Source organism: Mustelus asterias, unplaced genomic scaffold, assembly GCF_964213995.1.
Source record: "Mustelus asterias unplaced genomic scaffold, sMusAst1.hap1.1 HAP1_SCAFFOLD_315, whole genome shotgun sequence".
NCBI lineage: Eukaryota > Metazoa > Chordata > Chondrichthyes > Carcharhiniformes > Triakidae > Mustelus > Mustelus asterias.
The window spans coordinates 330,166-345,279 of NW_027590278.1; the positions used below are offsets into that span (position 1 = coordinate 330,166).

The 15,114-nt window shown below is 47.7% G+C and overlaps 1 protein-coding gene across 1 annotated transcript in view; it reads left to right on the plus strand.

Annotated features, from left to right (window-relative positions):
- Positions 1-15,114, plus strand: part of rtkna (rhotekin a) — a 412,303-nt gene that overhangs the window by 284,260 nt on the left and 112,929 nt on the right. Inside the window, exon 11 of the mRNA XM_078204370.1 lies at positions 222-329. Within this exon, the coding sequence (XP_078060496.1) occupies positions 222-329 (108 nt within the window). The remainder of the gene's footprint in view (positions 1-221; positions 330-15,114) is intronic.

Consider the following 15,114-nt stretch of genomic DNA (forward strand, 5'->3'; position numbering starts at 1 on the left):
GGTCGGTGCAGGCTTGGAGGGCCGAAGGGCCTGTTCCTGTGCTGTAATTTTCTTTGTTCTTTGTTCAGAATTGAACATTATATTCTGGAGACAAAGACGCCGAGGTCCCTTTGTTCATTTCTCCAATTAGGAAGCTGCTCTCACTTACAACACTTCATTGTGATAGAATGCCAAGAAGGACAGGGACCTCAGTCACAGATTCTTGATGCTTTATACATCAGGTGCATGGAAGCAATGTTGCGAAGAATTAATGAAAATCGAGATATCGTCTCCACGGAAACTGCCAGTCTCCATCTCCAAGCAAGGAGCCTCACTATACCACGAGATGGGTAGGAAACTTCAGACAATCATTTCTGTCTTTTTGGGTTAAATGTTTTACATTTTAAACTGTTGTATATAACTCACATTGTGGCTTTGTGTTCAATAGCTACAACATACCTTGTTTTCTGGAATCTTATGTACAGTGTAGGCATTACCATCCCTTCTCCCTGTGGATTGTAGAGCTCTCCAAGTTAATCAGATTTCTCCAATCTTTTCTCATGGCCCTGAAGATAATTTCCCCTTTTGGCTATTGATCCAGTTCCATTGGAGAGGGCAGTGGTGAAGTGGCATTGTTGCTGGACTGGTAATCCAGAGACCCAGGTGAATGTTTTGGGGACCCAGGTTTGAATCCCACCACAGCAGAGGGTGAAATTTGAATTAATTCTGGAATTAAAAGTCTAATGATGACCACAAAATGGTTGATGATTGTTGTAAAAAACACCTGGTCTGGCCCATATGTGACTCCAGATCCACAGCAAAGTGGATCTCAACTGCCCTCAGGAAACTAGGAATGGGCAATAAATGCTGGTCCAGTCAGTGACGCTCACATCCAATGAACAAATAAAAAAAACTTTGGGAAGTTGTTATTCAATCTGCCTTTGGACAGTGCTTTCTAGATCACAAAACCTCAGAGTGTGAGAAAACATTTCTGACCTCTGGTTAATGACTCTCATCTGATATGGAATTTAAAGGATAAGACATGACAGGAGAGCTCCAAGCCGTGGTTTGCTCCTCTTGCTCCATGTGGGAGGCTGGAGACAGTTCCAGTCTCCTGGGTCAGCATGTGTGCAGGAAGTGTCTCCAGCTACAGCTCCTGGAAGCTCGAGTTTCAGAGCTGGAGCAGCGGCTGGAGACACTGTGGAGTATCCGCGAGTCAGAGAGTATCGTGGACAGCACGGATAGAGAGGTGGTCACACCGCAGGCTCAGAGTCCGCTGGCAGGAAGGGAATGGGTGACCACCAGACAGAGCAAGAGAGATAGGCAGGCAGTGCAGGAATCTCCTGTGACCATTCCCCTGCAAAACAGATATACCGCTCTGGATACTGTTGAGGGGAATGACCTCTCTGGGGAAAGCAGCAGCAGCCAAACTCGTTGCACCATGGTTGGATCTGCTGCAGAGGGGAGGGGTAGAAAATGTGCCAGTGCAACAGTTATAGGGGATTCAGTTGTAAGGGGAACAGACAGGCATTTCTGTGGCCGCAAACAAGAACTCTAGGATGGTATGTTGCCTCCCTGGTGCGAGGGTCAAGGATGTCTCGGAGCGGCTGCAGGACATTCTGAAGGGGGAGGGCGAACAGCCAGTGGTCGTAGTACACGCTGGTACAAATGACATAGGTTAAAAAAGGATGAGGTCAAAGAACAAAGAACAGTACAGCACAGGAAACAGGCCCTTCGGCCCTCCAAGCCTGTGCCGCTCATTGGTCCAACTAGACCATTCGTTTGTATCCCTCCATTCCCAGGCTGCTCATGTGACTATCCAGGTAAGTCTTAAACGATGTCAGCGTGCCTGCCTCCACCACCCTACTTGGCAGCGCATTCCAGGCCCCCACCACCCTCTGTGTAAAAAACGTCCCTCTGATATCTGAGTTATACTTCGCCCCTCTGGGCGGGACTGGGACTGGTGTCCTGCGGGGTGGGGAGGGGGGAGTGGGGGGGAGGGGCTACTTGCTGGAGTGGGGAGGGTTTAGACTAAAAGGGCAGGGGGATGGGAACCTATACACAGAGTCAAAGGAGGGGACCAAGGACAAAAAGAAAAGATAGCAATGGGAATAAGAAAAGTGAGAGGTGGAGAAATGAAGAGTCACAGTCAGACAGGGCCATGGTGAGAAACAATGGAAACGGAACCAGCAAGGTTAAAATGACAAGCCTTAAGGCTTTGTGCCTTAAAACGCGAAGCATTCGCAATAAAGTGGATGAATTGATCACACAAATAGATATAAACGGGTATGATATAGTCGGGGTTACAAATACTGGGTGTCCTTGATAGGTATGTCCCTGTCAGGCAGGGAGGAAATGGCCGAGTGAGGGAACCATGGTTCACGAAAGAGGTGGCATGTCTTGTGAAAAGGAAGAGGGAAGCTTATGTAGGGATGAGGAAACAAGGTTCAGATGGCTCGATTGAGGGTTACAAGTTAGCAAGGAATGAGCTGAAAAAGGGGCTTAGGAGAGCTAGGAGGGGACATGAGAAGTCCTTGGCAGGTCGGATGAAGGAAAACCCCAAGGCTTTCTACTCTTATGTGAGGAATAAAAGAATGACCAGGGTGAGGTTAGGGCCGTTCAAGGACAGTAGTGGGAACTTGTGTATGGAGTCAGTAGAGATAGGCGAGGTGATGAATGAATACTTTTCTTCAGTGTTCACCAAGGAGAGGGGCCATGTTTTTGAGGAAGAGAAGGTGTTACAGGCTAATAGGCTGGAGAAAATAGATGTTCGGAGGGAGGATGTCCTGGCAGTTTTGAAGAAACTGAAGGTCAATAAGTCCCCTGGGCCTGATGAAATGTATCCTAGGATTCTTTGGGAGGCAAGGGATGAGATTGCAGAGCCTTTGGCTTTGATCTTTGGGTCCTCGCTGTCCACGGGGATGGTGCCAGAGGACTGGAGAATGGCGAATGTTGTTCCTCTGTTTAATAAAGGGAATAGAAATGACCCTGGTAATTATAGACCAGTTAGTCTTACTTCGGTGTTTGGTAAATTGATGGAAAAGGTCCTTAGAGATGGGATTTACGACCATTTAGAAAGATGCGGATTAATCTGGGATAGTCAGCACGGATTCGTGAAGGGCAAGTCGTGCCTCACAAATTTGATAGAATTTTTTGAGGAGGTAACTAAGTGTGTTGATGAAGGTAGGGCAGTTGATGTCATATACATGGATTTTAGTAAGGCGTTTGATAAGGTCCCCCATGGTCGGCTTATGATGAAAGTGAGGAGGTGTGGGATAGAGGGAAAGTTGGCCGATTGGATAGGTAACTGGCTGTCTGATCGAAGACAGAGGGTGGTGGTGGATGGAAAATTTTCGGATTGGAGGCAGGGTTGCTAGCAGAGTGCCGCAGGGATCAGTGCTTGGTCCTCTGCTCTTTGTGATTTTTATTAATGACTTAGAGGAGGGGGCTGAAGGGTGGATCAGTAAATTTGCTGATGACACCAAGATTGGTGGAGTAGTGGATGAGGTGGAGGGCTGTTGTAGGCTGCAAAGAGACATAGATAGGATGCAAAGCTGGGTTGAAAAATGGCAAATGGAGTTTAACGCTGATAAATGTGAGGTGATTCATTTTGGTAGGACTAATTTAAATGTGGATTGCAGCGTCAAAGGTAGGGTTCTGAAGACTGTGGAGGAACAGAGAGATCTTGGGGTCGATATCCACAGATCTCTAAAGGTTGCCACTCAAGTGGATAGAGCTGTGAAGAAGGCCTATAGTGTGTTAGCTTTTATTAACAGGGGGTTGGAGTTTAAGAGCCGTGGGGTTATGCTGCAACTGTACAGGACCTTGGTGAGACCACATTTGGAATATTGTGTGCAGTTCTGGTCACCTCACTATAAGAAGGATGTGGAAACGCTGGAAAGAGTGCAGAGGAGATTTACCAGGGTGCTGCCTGGTTTGGAGGGTAGGACTTATGAGGAAAGGTTGAGGGAGCTAGGGCTGTTCACTTTGGAGCGGAGGAGGCTGAGGGGAGACTTAATAGAGGTGTATAAAATGATGAAGGGGATAGATAGAGTGAACGTTCAAAGACTATTTCCTCGGGTGGATGGAGCTATTACAAGGGGGCATAACTATAGGGTTCGTGGTGGGAGATACAGGAAGGATATCAGAGGTAGGTTCTTTACGCAGAGAGTGGTTGGGGTGTGGAATGGACTGCCTGCAGTGATAGTGGAGTCAGACACTTTAGGAACATTTAAGTGGTTATTGGATCGGCACATGGAGCACACCAGGATGATAGGGAGTGGGATAGCTTGATCTTGGTTTCAGATAAAGCTCGGCACAACATCGTGGGCCGAAGGGCCTGTTCTGTGCTGTACTGTTCTATGTTCTATGTTCTATGTTACGGAGACACAGCTACAGGGTGACCAGGGGTGGGAATTGAACATCCAGGGTTATTCAGTATTTAAAGAGGACAGACAGAAAGGAAAAAGCGGTGGAGTGGCATTGCTGGTGAAAGTGGAAATTAGTGCAATAGTGAGGAAGGATATCGATTCCGACAATATCCAACTGGGATATCCCAGCTGGGAGTACTGTGCCCAGTTCTGGTCGCCTCATTACAGAAAGGATGTGGAAGCCATAGAAAGGGTACAGAGGAGATTTGCAAGGATGTTGCCTGGATGTTGCCTGACTATTTTCTAAACGGTGACAAAATTCATAATGCTAAAGTGCAAAGGGACTTGGGAGTCCTAGTCCAGGATTCTCTAAAGGTAAACTTGCAGGTTGAGTCCGTAATTAAGAAAGCAAATGTAATGTTGTCATTTATCTCAAGAGGCTTGGAATACAAAAGCAGGGATGTACTTCTGAGGCTTTATAAAGCACTGGTTAGGCCCCATTTGGAGTACTGTGAGCAATTTTGGGCCCTACACCTCAGGAAGGACATACTGGCACTGGAGCGGGTCCAGCGGAGATTCACACGGATGATCCCAGGAATGGTAGGCCTGACATACGATGAACGTCTGAGGATCGTGGGATTATATTCATTGGAGTTTAGGAGGTTGAGGGGAGATCTGATAGAAACTTACAAGATAATGAACGGCTTAGATAGGATGGACGTAGGGAAGTTGTTTCCATTAACAGGGGAGACTAGGACGCGGGGGCACAGCCTTAGAATAAAAGGGAGTCACTTTAGAACAGAGATGAGGAGAAATTTCTTCAGCCAGAGAGTGGTGGGTCTGTGGAATTCATTGCCACAGAGGGCTGTGGAGGCCGAGACGTTGAGCGTCTTCAAGACAGAAATTGATAAATTCTTGATTTCTCGAGGAATTAAGGGCTATGGGGAGAGAGCGGGTAAATGGAGTTGAAATCAACCATGATTGAATGGTGGAGTGGACTCGATGGGCCGAATGGCCTTACTTCCGCTCCTATGTCTTATGGTCTTATGGTCTTATTACATAGAACATAGAACATAGAACATTACAGCGCAGAACAGGCCCTTCGGCCCACGATGTTGCACCGACCAGTTAAAAAAAAAAACTGTGACCCTCCAACCTAAACCAATTTCTTTTCGTCCATGAACATAGAACATAGAACATAGAAAGTCACAGCACAAACAGGCCCTTCGGCCCACAAGTTGCGCCGATCACATCCCCACCTCTAGGCCTATCTATAGCCCTCAATCCCATTAAATCCCATGTACTCATCCAGAAGTCTCTTAAAAGACCCCAACGAGTTTGCCTCCACCACCACCGACGTCAGCCGATTCCACTCACCCACCACCCTCTGAGTGAAAAACTTACCCCTGACATCCCCCCTGTACCTACCCCCCAGCACCTTAAACCTGTGTCCTCTCGTAGCAACCATTTCAGCCCTTGGAAATAGCCTCTGAGAGTCCACCCTATCCAGACCCCTCAACATCTTGTAAACCTCTATCAGGTCACCTCTCATCCTTCGTCTCTCCAGGGAGAAGAGACCAAGCTCCCTCAACCTATCCTCATAAGGCATGCCCCCCAATCCAGGCAACATCCTTGTAAATCTCCTCTGCACCCTTTCAATGGCTTCAACATCTTTCCTGTAATGAGGTGACCAGAACTGCGCGCAGTACTCCAAGTGGGGTCTAACCAGGGTCCTATAAAGCTGCAGCATTATCTCCCGACTCCTAAACTCAATCCCTCGATTAATGAAGGCTAGTACGCCATACGCCTTCTTGACCGCATCCTCCACCTGCGAGGCCGATTTAAGAGTCCTATGGACCCGGACCCCAAGGTCCTTCTGATCCTCTACACTGCTAAGAATGGTACCCTTCATTTTATACTGCTGCTCCATCCCATTGGATCTGCCAAAATGGATCACTACACACTTATCCGGGTTGAAGTCCATCTGCCACTTCTCCGCCCAGTCTTGCATTCTATCTATGTCTCGCTGCAACTTCTGACATCCCTCCAAACTATCCACAACACCACCTACCTTGGTGTCGTCAGCAAACTTACCAACCCATCCCTCCACTTCCTCATCCAGGTCATTTATGAAAATGACAAACAGCAAGGGTCCCAGAACAGATCTACGGATCTCTTAAACGCCCCCAAACTAGGCGCATTTACTACTGATGCTGGCAGGGCATTCCAATCCCTCACCACCCTCTGGGTAAAGAACCTACCCCTGACATCGGTTCTATAACTACCCCCCCTCAATTTAAAGCCATGCCCCCTCGTGCTGGATTTCTCCATCAGAGGAAAAAGGCTATCACTATCCACCCTATCTAAACCTCTAATCATCTTATATGTTTCAATAAGATCCCCTCTTAGCCGCCGCCTTTCCAGCGAAAACAATCCCAAATCCCTCAGCCTCTCCTCATAGGATCTCCCCTCCATACCAGGCAACATCCTGGTAAACCTCCTCTGCACCCTCTCCAAAGCCTCCACATCCTTCCTGTAATGTGGGGACCAGAACTGCACACAGTACTCCAAGTGCGGCCGCACCAGAGTTGTGTACAGTTGCAACATAACGCTACGACTCCTAAATTCAATCCCCCTACCAATAAACGCCAAGACACCATATGCCTTCTTAACAACCTTATCTACTTGATTCCCAACTTTCAGGGATCTATGCACACATACACCTAGATCCCTCTGCTCCTCCACACTATTCAAAGTCCTCCCGTTAGCCCTATACTCAACACATCTGTTATTCCTACCAAAGTGAATTACCTCACACTTCTCCGCATTAAACTCCATCCGCCACCTCTCGGCCCAACTTTGCAACCTGTCTAAGTCTTCCTGCAAACTACGACACCCTTCCTCACTGTCTACCACACCACCGACTTTGGTGTCATCAGCAAATTTGCTAATCCACCCAACTATACCCTCATCCAGATCATTAATAAATATTACAAACAGCAGTGGCCCCAAAACAGATCCCTGAGGTACACCACTTGTAACCGCACTCCATGATGAATATTTACTATCAACCACCACCCTCTGTTTCCTATCCGCTAGCCAATTCCTGATCCAATTTCCTAGATCACCCCCAATCCCATACATCTGCATTTTCTGCAGAAGCCTACCATGGTGAACCTTATCAAACGCCTTACTAAAATCCATATATACCACGTCCACTGCCTTGCCCCCATCCACCTCCTTGGTCACTTTCTCAAAAAACTCAATAAGGTTAGTAAGGCACGACCTACCTGCCACAAAACCATGCTGACTATCACCTATCAATTCATTACTCTCCAAATAACTATAAATCCTATCCCTTATAATTTTTTCCAACATCTTGCCGACAACAGAAGTGAGACTCACCGGTCTATAATTCCCGGGGAAGTCTCTGTTCCCCTTCTTAAACAATGGGACAACATTCACTAACCTCCAATCTTCTGGTACTATACCAGAGGCCAACGACGACTTGAAGATCAGAGCCAGAGGCTCTGCAATCACTTCTCTTGCCTCCCAGAGAATCCTTGGATAAATCCCATCCGGACCAGGGGATTTATCTATTTTCAGACCCTCCAGAATATCCTGCACATCCTCCTTATCAACTGTAATACTGTCTATTCTACTCCCTTGCAACCCAGTGTCCTCCTCAGCTATATTCATGTCCCCTTGCGTGAACACCGAAGAGAAATATTGGTTCAATGCTTCACCAATCTCCTCCGGTTCCACACATAACTTCCCTCTGCCATCTATAACTGGCCCTAAACTTGCCCTAACCAACCTTCTGTTCTTGACATACCTATAGAACGCCTTAGGATTCTCTTTAACCCTATCCGCCAAAGTCTTCTCATGTCCCCTTTTAGCCCTTCTAAGCTCGCTCTTCAACTCCCTCTTAGCCAATCTAAAGCTTTCTAGTGCACTACCCGAGTGCTCACGTCTCATCCGAACATAAGCCTCCTTTTTCTTTTCAACCAACAAGGAAACTTTTTTGGTGCACCACGGTTCCCTAGCCCTACCAATTCCTCCTTGCCTGACAGGGACATACCTATCACAGACTCGCAGTAGCTGCTCCTTGAAAAAACTCCACATGTCGGACGTTCCCAGTCCCTGTAATCTCCTAGTCCAACCTATGTTTCCTAATTCTCTCCTAATAGCCTCATAATTACCCTTCCCCCAGCTAAAACCACTGGCCCGAGGTTCATGCCTATCCCTTTCCATCACTAAGGTGAACGTAACCGAATTGTGGTCACTATCACCAAAATGCACACCAACTTCCAAGTCTAGCACCTGGTCTGGCTCATTTCCCAGCACCAGATCCAATAGGTGGCAAGCCTTATGAGGATAGGTTGAGAGAGCTAGGCCTTTTCTCCTTGGAGAGGCGAAGGCTGAGAGGTGACCTGATAGAGGTGTATAAGATGTTGAGGGGTATTGATGGAGTGGATTCTCAGAGACTTTTACCCAGGGCTGAAATGGTTGCCACAAGAGGTCACAGGGTTAGGGTGCTGGGGAGTAGGTACAGAGGAGATGATAGGGGTAAGTTTTTCACTCATAGAACCATAGAACCATAGAAAATTACAGCTCAGAAACAGGCCCTTTGGCCCTTCTTGTCTGTGCCGAAGCATTTTATGCCTAGTCCCACTGACCTGCACTTGGACCATATCCCTCCACACCCCTCTCATCCATGAACCCGTCCAAGTTTTTCTTAAATGTTAAAAGTGACCCCGCATTTACAAAGAACAAACAAAGAACAAAGAACAGTACAGCACAGGAAACAGGCCCTTCGGCCCTCCAAGCCTGTGCCGCTCCTTGGTCCAACTAGACCAATCATTTGTATCCCTCCATTCCCAGGCTGCTCATGTGACTATCCAGGTAAGTCTTAAACGATGTCAGCGTGCCTGCCTCCACCACCCTACTTGGCAGCGCATTCCAGGCCCCCACCACCCTCTGGGTAAAAAACGTCCCTCTGATGTCGGAGTTATACCTCGCCCCTCTCAGCTTGAGCTTGTGACTTGTCGTGATCGTCACCTCCGACCTGGGAAAAAGCTTCCCACTGTTCACACTTTGGAGGAAATAATAACAAATGGGATTACTATCTCAATGGAAACAAATTAAAACATGCTACCGTGCAAAGGGACCTGGGGGTCCTTGTGCATGAGACGCAAAAGCCCAGTCTGCAGATACAACTGGTGATCAAGAAGGCAAATGGGATGTTGGCCTATATCGCGAGGGGGATAGAATATAAAAGCAGGGATGTCTTGATGCACCTGTACAGGGCATTGGTGAGGCCGCAGCTGGAATACTGTGTGCAGTATTGGTCCCCTTATATGAGGAAGGATATATTGGCATTGGAGGGAGTGCAGAGAAGGTTCACCAGGTTGATACCGGAGATGAGGGGTTTGGATTATGAGGAGAGGCTGAGGAGATTGGGTTTGTACTCGTTGGAGTTTAGAAGGATGAGGGGGGATCTTATGGAGACTTATAAGATAATGCGGGGGCCGGATAGGGTGGAGGCGGAGAGATTCTTTCCACTTAGTAAGGAAGTTAAAACTAGAGGACACAGCCTCAAAATAAAGGGGGGTCGGTTTAAGACAGAGTTGAGGAGGAACTTCTTCTCCCAGAGGGCGGTGAATCTCTGGAATTCTCTGCCCACTGAGGTGGTGGAGGCTACCTCGCTGAATATGTTTTAAGCGCGGATGGATGGATTCCTGATCGGTAAAGGAATTAAGGGTTATGGGGATCAGGTGGGTAAGTGGTACTGATCCACGTCAGATCAGCCATGATCTTATTGAATGGCGGGGCAGGCTCGAGGGGCTAGATGGCCTACTCCTGCTCCTATTTCTTATGTTCTTATGTTATGTTCTTATCTATACCCTTCATAATCTTGTATACCTCTATTAGATCTCCCCTCATTCTCCGTCTTTCCAAGGAGATCTACCCCAGTCTACCCAATCTCCCCTCATTGCTAAGACCCTCCATACCAGGCAATATCCTGGTAAACCTTCTCTGCACTCTCTCCAATGCCTCCACGTCCTTCTGGTAGTGCGGCGACCAGAACTGGACGCAGTACTCCAAATGTGGCCTAACCAGCGTTCTATACAGCTGCATCATCAGACTCCAGCTTACCACTTTATCTGGCAGCTCATTCCACACTCCCACCACTCTCTGCGTGAAGAAGCCCCCCCTAATATTCTCTTTAAACTTTTCTCCTTTCACCCTTAACCCATGCCCTCTGGTTTATTTCTCCCCTCGCCTCAGCGGAAAAAGCCTGCTTGCATTCACTCTATCTATACCCATCAAAATCTTATACACCTCTATCAAATCTCCCCTCAATCTTCTACGCTCCAGGGAATAAAGTCCCAACCTATTCAATCTCTCTCTGTAACTCAGCTTCTCAAGTCCCGGCAACATCCTTGTGAACCTTCTCTGCACTCTTTCAATCTTATTTACATCCTTCCTGTAACTAGGTGACCAAAACTGTACACAATACTCCAAATTCGGCCTCACCAATGCCTTATTTAACCTTACCATAACACTCCAACTTTTATACTCGATCCTCCGATTTATAAAGGCCAACGTACCAAAGGCACTCTTTACGACCCTATCCACCTGTGACGTCACTTTTAGGGAATTCTGTACCTGTATTCCCAGATCCCTCTGTTCAACTGCACTCTTAGGTTGTGATGAACAAAGCATCGTAGCTGTGAGGGACAGCTCGGTGGATAGGATATTAGGATGTAGATAGGCTGGCAAATTGGGCGGGGATCCTGGATTCAGGATTCAATCCTGGACCGGGGAGCGGCGCGGGCTTGGAGGGCCGATGGGCCTGTTCCTGTGCTGTATTGTTCTTTGTTGTTCTTTGTTCTTCAGAGTCCTACCATTTACCCTGTACGTTCTACTTTGATTTGTCCTTCCAAAGTGCAATATCTCACACTTGTCTGCGTTAAATTCCATTTGCCATTTTTCAGCCCATTTTTCTAGTTGGTCCAAATCCCTCTGCAAGCTTTGAAAACCTTCCTCACTGTCCACTACACCTCCAATCTTTGTATCATCAGCAAACTTGCTGATCCAATTGACCACATTATCATCCAGATCATTGATATAGATGACAAACAACAATGGACCCAACACCGATCCCTGCGGCACACCACTAGTCACAGGCCTCCACTCAGAGAAGCAATCCTCCACAACCACTCTCTGGCTTCTTCCATTGAGCCAGTGTCTTATCCAATTTACTACCTCCCCATGTATACCTAGCGGCTGAACCTTCCTAACTAACCTCCCATGAGGGACCTTGTCAAAGGCCTTGCTGAAATCCAGGTAGACAACATCCACCGCCTTCCCTTCATCCACTTTCCTGGTAACCTCCTCGAAAAACTCTAATAGATTGGTCAAACATGACCTACCACGCACAAAGCCATGTTGACTCTCCCTAATAATTCCTGTCTATCCAAATATTTGTAGATCCTATCCCGTATCATACCTTCCAATAACTTGCCCACCACCGACGTCAAACTTACTGGCCGATAATTTCCCGGATTTCTTTTGGAACCTTTTTTAAACAACGGAACAACATGAGCCACCCTCCAATCATCCGGCACCTCCCCCGTGAATACTGACATTTTAAATATGTCTGCCAGGGTCCCTGCAAGTTCAACACTAGCTTCCCTCAAGGTCCGTGGGAATACCCTGTCTGGTCCTGGGGATTTATCCACTCTGATTTGCCTCAAGACAGCGAGCACCTCCTCCCCTTTAATCTGTAAAGGTTCCATGGCCTCCCTACCAGTTTGCCCTATTTCCGTAGACTCCATGCCCGTTTCCTCAGTAAATACGGATGCAAAAAAACCATTTAGTATCCCCCCCATCTCTTTTGGTTCCATACACAGTCTACCACTCTGGTCTTCAAGAGAACCAATTTTATCCCTCACTATCCTTTTGCTCCTAACATACCTATAGAAGCTCTTTGGATTTTCCTTCACTCTGTCTGCCAAAGCAACCTCATGTCTTCTTTTAGCCCTCCTGATTTCCCTCTTAAGTAGCTTCTTGCACTTTTTATACTCCTCGAGCATCTGATGTGTTCCTTGCTGCCTGTACATTTCATACAACTCTCTCTTCCTCTTAACTCAGAGGGTGGTGGGTGCGTGGAATCGGCTGCCAGTAGTGGTGGTGGAGGCGGATTCGATAGGGTCTTTTAAGAGACTTTTGGATAAGTTCATGGAAGTTAGTAAGATAGAGGGTTATAGGTAAGCCTAGTAGGTAGGGACATGTTCGGTGCAACTTGTGGGCCAAAGGGCCTGTTTCTGCTGTAGCTTTTCTATGTTCTATGTTCTAATATCGAATCTATATGGGTAGAACCAAGAAACACCAAGGGGCAAAAATGCTGGGATTGTGTATCGACCCCCAAACTATAGTGGTGAGGTAGGGAATGGCATTAGACAGGAAATTAGAGATGCATGTGATAAAGGAACATCTGTGATTATGGGCGACTTTAATTTGCATATAGATTGGGAGAGTCAAATTAATCACAATACAATAGAAGAGGAACTTCTGGAGTGCTCTGGAGTACGTTGATGAACCAACAAGGGAGCAGGCCATCTTGGACTGGGTATTGTAATGAGAAAGGAGTGGTTCGCGCCCAGTTTCTCTTTGGCAATCTTACCGGCACTGTTTTGGTATTAATGACATGATTTGCATGTCCGGTGGGACAGGAGGCCATTGAAGCCCCCTGGGTGGTCAGGAGCAGTACCAGTTTGGCACTGCCAGCCTGGCACCCTGGCATGCCAAGGGGGAGTTGCCTGAGTGAGAGGAAGGGGAGACTGAAGTGGTGTAACCTGTGATCAGGTGGAACCTGACAGGGGGAGGAAGGGGGGAGCTCTGTCAAGGGGAATTCTGCAGGGGGATATTTGATCAGTGACTGTGGTGATGGGGGGGGGCGATCGGCCAGAGCAACAATCAAGGCAGGGAGTGCGATGTTCGTGGGGAGCTGGGATGGGGGGGTAGCAGGAGTTTGTGCGGTATACAGTACACTTGGAGACCAGAGCACCTACGCAATGGCACCCCTGAAGCTCAGCAGCCAGCTTCACAGGTGAGCTGAGGCTCCATTCCCCCTCCTACTGGTGGGAATCACACGATGGCTCCTGTTATGCACAGAGTGCCGTGAATTCACATTACTTACCTTGTTAGAACATAGAAAGCCACAGCACAAACAGGCCCTTCGGCCCACAAGTTGCGCTGATCATATCCCTACCTCTAGGCCTATCTATAGCCCTCAATCCCATTAAATCCCATGTACTCATCCAGAAGTCTCTTAAAAGACCCCAACGAGTTTGCCTCCACCACCACCGACGTCAGCCGATTCCACTCACCCACCACCCTCTGAGTGAAAAACTTACCCCTGACATCTCCTCTGTACCTACCCCCCAGCACCTTGTTCAAAGAACTGGTGAGAAAACCTACTGTTTTCCCGTCCATTCACCTAATTTCTCAATATGCAGATTCACAGAATAGATTCATAGAGTCCCTACAGTGCAGAAGGGGGCAATTCAGCCCATCAAGTCTGTACCAACCACAATCCCACCCAGGACTTATTCCCATAACCCCACATATTTACGCTGCTAATACCCCTGACACTAAGGGGCAATTTAGCACGGCCAATCCACCTAATATTGGAATATCCCTAGGGCTAGGGGTTTGGATGGAGAGGAGTTTGTTAGGTGTGTCCAGGAGAGTTTCCTGACACAGTATGTGGATAAGCCTACTAGAGGAGAGGCTGTTCTTGATCTGGTGCTGGCTAATGAACCTGGACAGGTGGAGGATCTCTCGGTGGGTGAACATCTTGGGGATAGCGATCATAATTCTATCTCCTTCACGATAGCATTGGAAAGAGATAGGGTCAGGCAGGCTAGGAAAGTGTTTCTCTGGAGTAAAGGGAAATACAGTGTCATCAGGGAGGAAATTAGACGGGTAAATTGGAAGGAGGCATTCTTGGGGAAAAGTACCGAAGGAAAGTGGAGGATTTTCAAGGAATGTTTGTCTGGAGCTCTGCATGACAACGTTCCGATGAGACAGGGGGGTGTTGGTAGGGTACGGGAACCGTGGTGCACGAAGGTTGTGATGAACCTGGTAAATAAGAAAAGAGAGGCGTACAGAAGGTTCAGAGAGCTAGGAGGTGTTAAGGATTTAGAGGAGTATACGCGATGTAGGAAGGAGCTTAAGAAGGAAATTAGGAGAGCGAGAAGGGGTCATGAGAAGACCTTGGCGGGTAAGATTAAGGAGAATCCCAAGGCTTTCTACAAATATGTCAAGAGTAAAAGGATGAGATGTGAAGGCATAGGACCCTTAAAAGGTGAAGGGGGAAAAGTTTGTGCGGAACCGTTAGAAATGGCGGAGGTGCTTAATGAATACTTTACCTCGGTATTCACGGTGGAAAGGGATCTGGGTGGTTGTACTGCTGGATTGTGGAGGACAGAAAGGATCGAGCATGTGGACATAAAGAAAGAGGATGTGTTGGAACTATTGAATGGCATCAAGGTTGGTAAGTCGCCGGGACCGGATGGGATGTACCCCAGGTTACTGTGGGAGGCGAGGGAGGAGATTGCGGAGCCTTTGGCGATGATCTTTGCATCGTCGATGGAGACGGGAGAGGTTCCGGAGGATTGGAGGATTGCGGATGTGGTCCCTATATTCAAGAAAGGGAACAGGGACAGCCCGGGAAATTACCGACCGGTGAGTC